The sequence below is a fragment of the Entelurus aequoreus genome, linkage group LG18, assembly GCF_033978785.1.
Source record: "Entelurus aequoreus isolate RoL-2023_Sb linkage group LG18, RoL_Eaeq_v1.1, whole genome shotgun sequence".
In the NCBI taxonomy this organism is placed as follows: Eukaryota; Metazoa; Chordata; class Actinopteri; order Syngnathiformes; family Syngnathidae; genus Entelurus; species Entelurus aequoreus.
In genome coordinates, this window is record NC_084748.1 from 3,762,548 (window position 1) to 3,776,891 (window position 14,344).

At 32.0% G+C, this 14,344-nt stretch overlaps 1 protein-coding gene across 5 annotated transcripts in view; it reads left to right on the top strand.

Annotated features, from left to right (window-relative positions):
* The window catches only part of slit2 (slit homolog 2 (Drosophila)), a 321,185-nt gene that overhangs the window by 197,420 nt on the left and 109,421 nt on the right, over positions 1-14,344 (top strand). For all 5 annotated transcript variants that reach the window (XM_062026304.1, XM_062026306.1, XM_062026307.1 and 2 more), the window contains exons 8-9: positions 3,174-3,337; positions 11,110-11,245. In XM_062026304.1, the coding sequence (XP_061882288.1) occupies positions 3,174-3,337; positions 11,110-11,245 (300 nt within the window). The remainder of the gene's footprint in view (positions 1-3,173; positions 3,338-11,109; positions 11,246-14,344) is intronic.

Sequence of the window (14,344 nt, forward strand, 5' to 3'; positions counted from 1 at the left end):
CTAAACATGCTTCACTACAATAGCTCACCGCTAACAACAAGCCCGCGCTCCTCGATGTAAACAAAGGGGTGGATCTATACATGCATTGACAAGTACAAGAGCAGTGTATAGTCGATACTGCAATGATTACATCGATAGTTTTTATCATCACAAAATGTGATGTCTATTTTTATTGTTTATATATCCCAAAAAAAAATATGTGCATGACCACAGGAGAACTTTAATTAGAGATGTCCGATATAATCGGCCGATAAATGCTTTAAAATGTAATATCGGAAATTATCGGTATCGTTTTTTTAATTATCGGTATCGGGTTTTTTTTGTGTGTTTTTTAAAAAAAATTAAATCCACATAAAAAACACAAGATACACTTACAATTAGTGCACCAACCCAAAAAACCTCCCTCCCCCATTTACACTCATTCAAATTTCTGTTATTAATATTCTGGTTCCTACATTATATATCAATATATATCAATACAGTCTGCAAGGGATACAGTCCGTAAGCACACATGATTGTGCGTGCTGCTGCTCCACTAATAGTACTAACCTTTAACACTTAATTTTACTCATTTTCATTCATTACTAGTTTCTATGTAACTGTTTTTATATTGTTTTACTTTCTTTTTTATTCAAGAAAATGTTTTTAATTTATTTATCTTATTTTATTTGATTACTATTTTTAAAAAAGTACCTTATCTTCACCATACCTGGTTGTCCAAATTAGGCATAATAATGTGTTAATTCCACGACTGCATGTATCGGTTGATATCGGTATCAGTAATTAAAGAGTTGGACAATATCGGATATCGACAAAAAGCCATTATCGGACATCCCTAACTTTAATTATGATCCTGTAACTACTTGGTATCGGATTGATACCAACATTTGTAGTATCACCGTAAACTAATGTCAAGTATCAAAGAAGAGAAGAATAAGTGATTATTACATTTGAACAGAAGTGTAGATAGAACATGTTAAAACAGTATTTTTCGGACTATAAGGTGCACTTAAAACCTTTTCATTTTCTCAAAACTCGACAGTGCGCCTAATGTACGGAAAATACGGTAATACAGTAAATGAACAAGTCGATTAATAATCTATCATAATGTGTACAAAATAATAGGTAGATAAATGAGACAATATGTTACTGCATACGTCAGCAGCTAATTGGAAGTCTTCATACTACTAAAAGAAAAGTTGTTCAGTATGTTCAAATCTTATTTAACACCACAATTCTTCTTTAGATGCAATAATAAAAACATGTTTTATGCATCATGAGCTTTTCTTTTTTTTTTTTTTTTTTTTTTAATTTATCAATCAATCAACAAAACAATACACAACAATACCACAATAATGCAATCCAATTCCCAAGTCCCAGCAACATTAAGAACAACAATAAACAGAGCAATTGAGGACACACAAACATGACACGAAACAATCCAAATGTAGTGAAACCAAAATAAACATTATCGACAACAGCATCAATATTAGTAACAATTTCAAAATAGCGGTGATTAAAAAAACCCTCATTGATATCCTCATTACTAACAAAAAAATAATAAAAAATGAGAAATGAACAATAGTGTCACAGTGGCTTACACTTGCATCACATCTCATAAGCTTGACAACACACCGCGTCCAACACTTTCCACAAAGATACAACAAGTCACACTTTGGTTCATTTAATAGTTGAAACAAATTTAAATAATGGATCCCATATTCCAATATGTGACTCATTATTATCTAAACCAAATGCAGTTTGTTCCACTGATATCATCTCCATAGCTTGTGTGTACCAGTCAGTATGAGTTGGACCAGGGGTCACCAACGCGGTGCCCGCGGGCACCAGGTAGCCCGTAAGGACCAGATGAGTAGCCCGCTGGCCTGTTCTAAAAATAGCTCAAATAGCAGCACTTACCAGTGAGCTGCCTCTATTTTTTAAATTGTATTTATTTACTAGCAAGCTGGTCTCGCTTTGCCCGACATTTTTAATTCTAAGAGAGACAAAACTCAAATAGAATTTGAAAATCCAAGAAAATATTTTAAAGACTTGGTCTTCACTTGTTTAAATAAATTCATTAATTTTTTTGCTTTGCTTCTTATAACTTTCAGAAAGACAATTTTAGGGGAAAAAATACAACCCTAAAAATTATTTTAGGATTTTTAAACACATATACCTTTTTACCTTTTAAATTCCTTCCTCTTCTTTCCTGACAATTTAAATCAATGTTCAAGTAAATGTATTTTTTTTATTGTAAAGAATAATAAATAAATTTTACTTTAATTCTTCATTTTAGCTTCTGTTTTTTCGACGAAGAATATTTGTGAAATATTTCTTCAAACTTCTTATGATTAAAATTCAAAAAAATTATTCTGGCAAATCTACAAAATCTGTAGAATCAAATTTAAATCTTATTTCAAAGTCTTTTGAATTTCTTTTAAAATTTTTGTTCTGGAAAATCTAGAAGAAATAATGATTTGTCTTTGTTAGAAATGGTCCAATTTGCTATATATTCTAACAAAGTGTAGATTGGATTTTAACCTATTTAAAACATGTCATCAAAATTCTAAAATTAATTTTAATCAGGAAAAATTACTAATGATGTTCCATAAATTATGTTTTTAATTTTTTCAAAAAGATTCAAATTAGCTAGTTTTTCTCTTCTTTTTTTTCGGTTGAATTTTGAATTTTAAAGACTCGAAATTGAAGATAAACTATGTTTCAAAATTTAATTGTCTTTTTTTTTTGGTGTTTTCTCCTCTTTTAAACCGTTCAATTAAGTGTAAATATCATTAATTATTAATAATAACATAGAGTTAAAGGTAAATTGAGCAAATTGGCTATTTCTGTCAATTTATTAAGTGTGTATCAAACTGGTAGCCCTTCGCATGAATCACTACCCAAGAAGTAGCTCTTGCTTTCAAAAAGGTTGGTGACCCCTGAGTTGGACTATCAACAGCTATCCACTTTTTAAATATTACCCTTCTTGTTATCATGCATATTGAAAGAGCTTTTCTGTTAAAATCAAGCCAATATTGATTTTTTTTTTTTGTGGTGCCCTTTATTTTGAAAAGTATGGAAATACATTTTGTTATGGGGGGACAACACACACACACACACACACACACACACACACACACACACAAGTGACTGACCGCTGCCTCCTGCAGCCGCCTGCACTCCAACAACCTGCAGTGTGATTGTCACGTGGCCTGGCTGTCGGAGTGGCTGAGGCAGCGCCCCCGTCTGGGCCTCTACACGCAGTGCATGTCCCCGCCGCACCTGAGGGGCCACAACGTGGCGGAGGTGCAGAAGAAGGAGTTTGTCTGCACAGGTAGGTGGAGGTGCAGAATGGAAGGCGCTACGTGTGTTGTGTTGTCTTATTTCTCCTTCTTCTTCTTCTTCACTGTCTCTTGCTCCTCCTTGTCAAGATGAGGATGAAGGCAAGTATTCATCTTCACACTTTGCGTCCGGGGGTGTCCAAACTTTTTCCCATGAGGGCCACTCACTGGAGTATCAAAGCATGCAGGGGCCATTTAGTTATTTGTCACTTTCCAGGCCAATGCAATATGTGTTGTGTCCCCTCAGTGTTGGTGAAGCTTAAAAGTGTTGAAAAACAAGTCCTATGTTATTTTTTGTAATATCTACAGTATAGATTAACTTCAGATCTGTCCGTTGACATAAAGTTTTATTGTTTTAAATGTTTCCTGTCCTTTTTGTCAAAGAACAATGTTTTTTTTTAAGGCAAAAAACATATAATATGCATAATTGTACCCCAAAATATGTTCAAAATGGAATATTTGAAGTGAAGCAATTGGAGCCGGAAGTAGGTCGATAATTCACAACATTGCTTTTTAAGGGCTGACAAATAATTAACGTAATGTAATGACGATTCTTAATCAATTCAAAAAAATAAATAATTGATTTTTATTTTTAAATCTCGTGATCAACTTCAGGTTATAAGTTTTTATTTTTGAACAATGACAGTTTAACAAAAATGAAAATCCCACTAAAGGGCTCAGAGATCCAAAAGGGTCCCACTGATAAAATTGTTAAAAACAAGTCATATATCCATATTTATTATTTTAACTTTCAATACTTAAATCTCAAGATCAACTTCAGGTCCATCCGTCGATTACAAGTTTTAATTATTGTTGAACAATGACAGTTTATTAAAATAAATCACACTAAAGGTCTCAGAGATCCAAAAGGGTCTCACTAATAAAATTGGTTTTAAAAAAAAAGGTCATATATCAATGTATATTATTTTGAATTTTAATAATTAAATCTCAAGATGAACTTCAGGTCTATTGGTCGATTACAAGTTTTTATTATTTTTGAACAATGACAGTTAAAATAAATCACACTAAAGGTCTCCGAGATCTAAAAAGGTCCAACAAATAAAATTGTTAAAAATAAGTCATACATCCATATTTATTATTTTAACTTTCAATACTCAAATCTCCAGATCAACTTCAGGTCTATCAGTCGATTACAAGTTTTAAATTGTTTTGAACAATGACATTTAAAAAAAAAAATCACATTAAAGGTCTCAGAGATCCAAAAGGGTCCCACTAATATATATATATATATATATATATATATATATATATATATATATATATATATATATATATATATATATATATATATATATATATATATATATATATATATATATATATATATTTATTTATTTTTTTTATAGGTTATATAACCATATTTATTATTTTAACTTTCAATACTTAAATCTCAAGATCAACTTCAGGTCTATCAGTTGATTACAAGTTTTAAAATGTTTTGAACAATGACATTTAAAAAAAAAATCACACTAAAGGTCTCAGAGATCCAAAAGGGTCCCACTAATAATTTTTTTTAAAAAAGGTCATACATCCATATTTATTATTTTAACTTTCAATGCCTAAATCTCAAGATCAACTTCAGGTCTATCCGTCGATTATGAGTTTTAATTATTTTTGAACAATGACAATTTATTAAAATAAATCACACTAAAGGTCTCAGAGATCCAAAAGGGTCTCACTAATAAAATTGTTTAAAAAAAAAAAAAGTTCATATATCCATATATATTATTTTACATTTTAATAATTAAATCTCAAGATCAACTTCAGGTCTATTGGTCGATTACAAGTTTTTATTTTTGAACAATAAAATCACACTAAAGGCCTCAGAGATCTAGAAGGGTCCAACTAATAAAATTGTTAAAAATAAGTCAAACATCCATATTTATTATTTTAACTTTCAATACTTAAATCTCAAGATCAGCTTCAGGTCTATTGGTCGATTACAAGTTTTTAAAGTTTTTAATAATGACAGTTAAAAAAAAAATCACACTAAAGGTCTCAGAGATCCAAAAGGGTCTCACTAATAAAGTTGTTAAAAATAAGTCATACATCCATATTTATTATTTTAACTTTCAATACTTAAATCTCAAGATGAACTTCAGGTCCATCCGTCGATAACAAGTTTTAATTATTTTTGAATAATGACAATTTATTAAAATAAATCACACTAAAGGTCTCAGAGATCCAAAAGGGTCTCACTAATAAAATTGTTTAAAAAAAAAAGTTCACATATCCATATATATTATTTTACATTTTAATAATTAAATCTCATGATCAACTTCAGGTCTATTGGTCGATTACAAGTTTTTATTTTTGAACAATAAAATCACACTAAAGGTCTCAGAGATCTGAAAAGGTCCAACTAATAAAATTGTTAAAAATAAGTCATACATCCATATTTATTATTCTAACTTTCAATACTTAAATCTCAAGATCAACTTCAGGTCTATTGGTCGATTACAAGTTTTTAAAGTTTTTGAACAATGACAGTTAAAAAAAATCACACTAAAGGTCTCAGAGATCCAAAAGGGTCTCACTAATAAAGTTGTTAAAAATAAGTCATACATCCATATTTATTATTTTAACTTTCAATACTTAAATCTCAAGATCAACTTCAGGTCCATCTGTCGATTACAAGTTTTAATTATTTTTGAACAATGACAGTTTATTAAAATAAATCACACTAAAGGTCTCAGAGATCCAAAAGGGTCTCACTAATAAAATTGTTTTTAAAAAAAAAAGGTCATATATCCATATATATTATTTTGAATTTTAATACTTATATCTCAAGATCAACTTCAGGTCTATTGGTCGATTACAAGTTTTTATTATTTTTGAACAATTACAGTTAAAATAAATCACACTAAAGGTCTCCGAGATCTAAAAAGGTCCAACAAATAAAATTGTTAAAAATAAGTCATACATCCATATTTATTAATTTAACTTTCAATACTTAAATCTCAAGATCAACTTCAGGTCTATCAGTCGATTACAAGTTTTAAAAAATTTTGAACAATGACATTAAAAAAAAAAAAATCACACTAAAGGTCTCAGAGATCCAAAAGGGTCCCACTAATATATATATATATTTTTTTTATTTTTTATTTTTTTTATAGGTTATATAACCATATTTATTATTTTAACTTTCAATACTTAAATCTCAAGATCAACTTCAGGTCTATCAGTTGATTACAAGTTTCAAAAAATTTTGAACAATGACAGTTAAAATAAATCACACTAAAGGTCTCAGAGATCCAAAAGGGTCCCACTAATAATTTTTTTTAAAAAAGGTCATACATCCATATTTATTATTTTAACTTTCAATGCCTAAATCTCAAGATCAACTTCAGGTCTATCCGTCGATTATGAGTTTTAATTATTTTTGAACAATGACAATTTATTAAAATAAATCACACTAAAGGTCTCAGAGATCCAAAAGGGTCTCACTAATAAAATTGTTTAAAAAAAAAAAAAGTTCATATATCCATATATATTATTTTACATTTTAATAATTAAATCTCAAGATCAACTTCAGGTCTATTGGTCGATTACAAGTTTTTATTTTTGAACAATAAAATCACACTAAAGGCCTCAGAGATCTAGAAGGGTCCAACTAATAAAATTGTTAAAAATAAGTCAAACATCCATATTTATTATTTTAACTTTCAATACTTAAATCTCAAGATCAGCTTCAGGTCTATTGGTCGATTACAAGTTTTTAAAGTTTTTAATAATGACAGTTAAAAAAAAAATCACACTAAAGGTCTCAGAGATCCAAAAGGGTCTCACTAATAAAGTTGTTAAAAATAAGTCATACATCCATATTTATTATTTTAACTTTCAATACTTAAATCTCAAGATGAACTTCAGGTCCATCCGTCGATAACAAGTTTGAATTATTTTTGAATAATGACAATTTATTAAAATAAATCACACTAAAGGTCTCAGAGATCCAAAAGGGTCTCACTAATAAAATTGTTTTAAAAAAAAAGTTCACATATCCATATATATTATTTTACATTTTAATAATTAAATCTCATGATCAACTTCAGGTCTATTGGTCGATTACAAGTTTTTATTTTTGAACAATAAAATCACACTAAAGGTCTCAGAGATCTGAAAAGGTCCAACTAATAAAATTGTTAAAAATAAGTCATACATCCATATTTATTATTCTAACTTTCAATACTTAAATCTCAAGATCAACTTCAGGTCTATTGGTCGATTACAAGTTTTTAAAGTTTTTGAACAATGACAGTTAAAAAAAATCACACTAAAGGTCTCAGAGATCCAAAAGGGTCTCACTAATAAAGTTGTTAAAAATAAGTCATACATCCATATTTATTATTTTAACTTTCAATACTTAAATCTCAAGATCAACTTCAGGTCCATCTGTCGATTACAAGTTTTAATTATTTTTGAACAATGACAGTTTATTAAAATAAATCACACTAAAGGTCTCAGAGATCCAAAAGGGTCTCACTAATAAAATTGTTTTTAAAAAAAAAAGGTCATATATCCATATATATTATTTTGAATTTTAATACTTATATCTCAAGATCAACTTCAGGTCTATTGGTCGATTACAAGTTTTTATTATTTTTGAACAATTACAGTTAAAATAAATCACACTAAAGGTCTCCGAGATCTAAAAAGGTCCAACAAATAAAATTGTTAAAAATAAGTCATACATCCATATTTATTAATTTAACTTTCAATACTTAAATCTCAAGATCAACTTCAGGTCTATCAGTCGATTACAAGTTTTAAAAAATTTTGAACAATGACATTAAAAAAAAAAAAATCACACTAAAGGTCCCAGAGATCCAAAAGGGTCCCACTAATATATATATATTTTTTTTTTATTTTTTATTTTTTTTATAGGTTATATAACCATATTTATTATTTTAACTTTCAATACTTAAATCTCAAGATCAACTTCAGGTCTATCAGTTGATTACAAGTTTCAAAAAATTTTGAACAATGACAGTTAAAATAAATCACACTAAAGGTCTCAGAGATCCAAAAGGGTCCCACTAATAATTTTTTTTAAAAAAGGTCATATATCCATATATATTATTTTAACTTTCAATGCCTAAATCTCAAGATCAACTTCAGGTCTATCCGTCGATTATGAGTTTTAATTATTTTTTAACAATGACAGTTTATTAAAATAAATCACACTAAAGGTCTCACAGATCCAAAAAGGTCTCACTAATAAAAAAAATTAAAAAAATAAAAAAAGGTCATATATCCATATATATTATTTTGAATTTGAATAATTAAATCTCAAGATCAACTTCAGGTCTATTGGTCGATTACAAGTTTTTATTATTTTTGAACAATGACAGTTTATTAAAATAAATCACACTAAAGGTCTCAGAGATCCAAAAGGGTCTCACTAATAAAATTGTTTTTAAAAAAAAAAGGTCATATATCCATATATATTATTTTGAATTTTAATACTTATATCTCAAGATCAACTTCAGGTCTATTGGTCGATTACAAGTTTTTATTATTTTTGAACAATTACAGTTAAAATAAATCACACTAAAGGTCTCCGAGATCTAAAAAGGTCCAACAAATAAAATTGTTAAAAATAAGTCATACATCCATATTTATTAATTTAACTTTCAATACTTAAATCTCAAGATCAACTTCAGGTCTATCAGTCGATTACAAGTTTAAAAAATTTTTGAACAATGACATTAAAAAAAAAAAATCACACTAAAGGTCTCAGAGATCCAAAAGGGTCCCACTAATATATATATATTTTTTTTTTTTTTTTTTTTTTTTATAGGTTATATAACCATATTTATTATTTTAACTTTCAATACTTAAATCTCAAGATCAACTTCAGGTCTATCAGTTGATTACAAGTTTCAAAAAATTTTGAACAATGACAGTTAAAATAAATCACACTAAAGGTCTCAGAGATCCAAAAGGGTCCCACTAATAATTTTTTTTAAAAAAGGTCATATATCCATATATATTATTTTAACTTTCAATGCCTAAATCTCAAGATCAACTTCAGGTCTATCCGTCGATTATGAGTTTTAATTATTTTTTAACAATGACAGTTTATTAAAATAAATCACACTAAAGGTCTCAGAGATCCAAAAAGGTCTCACTAATAAAAAAAATTAAAAAAAAAAAAAGGTCATATATCCATATATATTATTTTGAATTTGAATAATTAAATCTCAAGATCAACTTCAGGTCTATTGGTCGATTACAAGTTTTTATTATTTTTGAACAATGACAGTTAAAATAAATCACACTAAAGGTCTCCGAGATCTAAAAGGGTCCAACAAATAAAATTGTTTAAAGGAAGTCATACATCCATATTTATTAATTTAACTTTCAATACTTAAATCTCAAGATCAATTTCAGGTCTATCAGTCGATTACAAGTTTTTAAAAAATTTTGAACAATGAGATTTAAAAAAAAAAATCACACTAAAGGTCTCAGAGATCCAAAAGGGTCCCACTAATATTTTTTTATTTAAAAAAATTTTTTTTTTTAAAGGTTATATATCCATATTTATTATTTTAACTTTCAATACTTAAATCTCAAGATCAACTGATAGACCAGAAGTTGATCTTGAGATTTAAGTATTGAAAGTTAAAATAATAAATATGGATATATAACCTTTAAAAAAAATATATATATATATTAGTGGGACCCTTTTGGATCTCTGAGACCTTTAGTGTGATTTTTTTTTTTTAATGTCATTGTTCAAAAAATTTTAAAAGTTGTAATCGACTGATAGACCTGAAGTTGTTTTTATTATTTTTGGACAATACCAGTTAAATTAAATCACACTAAAGGTCTCCGAGGTCTAAAAGGGTCCAACAAATAAAATTGTTAAAAATAAGTCATACATCCATATTTATTAATTTAACTTTCAATACTTAAATCTCAAGATCAACTTCAGGTCTATCAGTCGATTACAAGTTTTAAAAATTTTTGAACAATGACATTTGAAAAAAAAAATCACACTAAAGGTCTCAGAGATCCAAAAGGGTCCCACTAATATATATATATATATATATATATATATACATATATATATATATATATTTTTTAAAGGTTATATATCCATATTTATTATTTTAACTTTCAATACTTAAATCTCAAGATCAACTTCAGGTCTATTGGTCGATTACAAGTTTTTATTATTTTTGAACAATGACAGTTTATTAAAATAAATCACACTAAAGGTCTCAGAGATCCAAAAGGGTCCCACTAATAAAAATGTTAAAAATAGGTCATATATCCATATATATTATTTTAACTTTCAGTGCTTAAATCTCAAGATCAACTTCAGGTCTGTCCGTCGATTATGAGTGTTTATTATTTTTGAACAATGACAGTTAAAAAAATAATAAAGTTGTTAAAAAATAGGTCTTATATCCATATTTATTATTTTAACTTTCGGTGCTTAAATCTGGAGATCAATATCAGGTCTATCCGTCGAGTATAAGTTTGTATTAATATTTAGGCAATGCCAGTATTAAAGTAAAAAACTGCCTGCATTCTCTTGTTACATTGCACATTTTTGCTCTTTCTGGTATTTATTTGTTGTTGTTTTTTGGAACAGTATAATATTTTTAAAAGGATCCTTGAAAAAAAAGTATCTTTGGACACCCTTGTGCCCAACACATCTGCACAAAGCTCAAAATGCTACAGCAGATGCACAACTGCCGCCTGGCTCTAACACCGTCGTTGTCCCCCGCCCTAGGTTACCAGACCTCGTCTTCGTCCTGCAGCGTCTTGCAGTGCCCGGAGTCGTGCACCTGCAGCAACAACATCGTGGACTGCCGAGGCAAGAGTCTGACTGAAATACCCACCAACCTCCCAGAGACCATCACTGAAATGTAAGAGGCACCAACACTCTCCACAATAACTCTCTGGCTCTCCCAGTGTTTCCCACACATTTATTTATTTGTGGCGGCCCGCCACGAAACAATTACGTCCGCCACAAATTTTTTTTAAAAATTATAATTTTTTTATTTTTTTATTTTTTTAAATTTTTATTTATTTTTTATTTTTTTGTCCTTTCCAGCTTCTCAGGCAAATCATATAGTTGATGTAGATGCCCATATAGGCTGTTCAGATTTACTTTACAAAAGAGAAGTGTAGGATACTTCTCTTGTTGCCTTATTTGTATTTGACCACGACTGTTTTCTGTTTATTTGTTACTGACTGTGGCAGGACACCTCTGCCTCTGTTTCACTTTATGTTGCTGGTAAATAATATGGTTGTAGTAGTAGGCTAAAGTTAAATTATTTAGTATGCACTAATTAAAGGGGCAGAGCTTTAAGAGACATTTTAGCTTTTATATTTTATAAGATATATTTTTTGTAAGAACCACAATTAATAAATATATTTCAGTGAATAACTTATTGTTCAAATCTGTATATAAATATGTACATAAAGTGTTGTAATTATATTGTAAAATGGATGGATGGATGGACGTTTAAAACAAAACTGTTATTATTAATTAGTAAGTATACATTTTTTGAGCCTTTTTAGAGAAAATCATATCATTGTATTAAATTATGCAAATTACCCAATGATGTCATGGTGACCACGCCCATAGCCACGCCCCCACCGCCACAGGTATCTTGGCAGTTTATGGGAAACACTGCTCTCCATTCTCACCAACACTCTCCACAATAACTCTCTGGCTCTCCATTCTCACCAACACTCTCCACAATAACTCTCTGGCTCTCCATTCTCACAAACACTCTCCGCAATAACTCTCTGGCTCTCCATTCTCACAAACACTCTCCACAATAACTGTCTGACTCTCCATTCTCACAAACACTCTCCACAATAACTCTCTGGCTCTCCATTCTCACAAACACTCTCCACAATAACTGTCTGGCTCTCCATTCTCACCAACACTCTCCACAATAACTCTCTGGCTCTCCATTCTCACAAACACTCTCCGCAATAACTCTCTGGCTCTCCATTCTCACAAACACTCTCCACAATAACTGTCTGACTCTCCATTCTCACAAACACTCTCCACAATAACTCTCTGGCTCTCCATTCTCACCAACACTCTCCACAATAACTCTCTGGCTCTCCATTCTCACAAACACTCTCCGCAATAACTCTCTGGCTCTCCATTCTCACAAACACTCTCCACAATAACTCTCTGGCTCTCCATTCTCACAAACACTCTCCACAATAACTCTCTGGCTCTCCATTCTCACCAACACTCTCCACAATAACTCTCTGGCTCTCCATTCTCACAAACACTCTCCACAATAACTCTCTGGCTCTCCATTCTCACAAACACTCTCCACAATAACTCTCTGGCTCTCCATTCTCACAAACACTCTCCGCAATAACTCTCTGGCTCTCCATTCTCACCAACACTCTCCACAATAACTCTCTGGCTCTCCATTCTCACAAACACTCTCCACAATAACTCTCTGGCTCTCCATTCTCACAAACACTCTCCACAATAACTCTCTGGCTCTCCATTCTCACAAACACTCTCCGCAATAACTCTCATTCTCCGTCTCATTGAGGAGTCGACTCGCCGGCTGCGGTGGAATAAAACCACACCGCTGTGAAATGAGAAATGGCGATCATGCAGCTCTTCTCTGATTAAAGACCGTAATGAGGGGATGAGGGCGGAGGAATTAAAAGCTCCATCTGAAAGAGGCGCTACATCATATCGTTTGGTGAAAACTTGGCTTCCCTCACTTCGTGTGGCAGAGTTGCACTCGCAACTTTAAAAGGTGCCTTGCTTTGGACTGACTGAGCAAAGTACACTAGGGATGTCCTCCAGTTCAGTAGGGATGTCCTCCAGTATTGTAGGGATGTCCTCCAGTATAGTAGGGATGTCCTCCAGTATAGTAGGGATGTCTTCCAGTTCAGTAGGGATGTCCTCCAGTTCAGTAGGGATGTCCTCCAGTATAGTAGGGATGTACTCCAAGACAGTAGGGATGTCCTCCAGTTCAGTAGGGATGTCCTCCAGTTCAGTAGGGATGTCCTCCAGTTCAGTAGGGATGTCCTCCAGTTCAGTAGGGCTGTCCTCCAGTTCAGTAGGGATGTCCTCCAGTACAGTAGGGATGTCCTCCAGTATAGTAGGGATGTACTCCAGTTCAGTAGGGCTGTCCTCCAGTATAGTAGGGATGTCCTGCAGTACAGTAGGGATGTCCTCCAGTACAGTAGGGCTGTCCTCCAGTTCAGTAGGGATGTCCTCCAGTTCAGTAGGGATGTCCTCCAGTTCAGTAGGGCTGTCCTCCAGTTCAGTAGGGATGTCCTCCAGTACAGTAGGGATGTCCTCCAGTATAGTAGGGATGTACTCCAGTTCAGTAGGGCTGTCCTCCAGTATAGTAGGGATGTCCTCCAGTACAGTAGGGATGTCCTCCAGTACAGTAGGGCTGTCCTCCAGTTCAGTAGGGATGTCCTCCAGTATAGTAGGGATGTCCTCCAGTTCAGTAGGGATGTCCTCCAGTATAGTAGGGATGTCCTCCAGTATAGTAGGGATGTCCTCCAGTACAGTAGGGCTGTCCTCCAGTTCAGTAGGGATGTCCTCCAGTACACTAGGGATGTCCTCCAGTTCAGTAGGGATGTCCTCCAGTTCAGTAGGGATGTCCTCCGGTATAGTAGGGATGTCCTCCAGTACAGTAGGGATGTCCTCCAGTTCAGTAGGGATGTCCTCCAGTACAGTAGGGATGTCCTCCAGTATAATAGGGATGTCCTCCAGTTCAGTAGGGATGTCCTCCAGTATAGTAGGGATGTCCTCCAGTACAGTAGGGATGTCCTTCAGTTCAGTAGGGATGTCCTTCAGTTCAGTAGGGATGTCCTCCAGTATAGTAGGGATGTCCTCCAGTATAGTAAGGATGTCCTCTAGTATAGTAGGGATGTCCTCCAGTTCAGTAGGGATGTCCTCCAGTATAGTAGGGATGTCCTCCAGTACAGTAGGGATGTCCTTCAGTTCAGTAGGGATG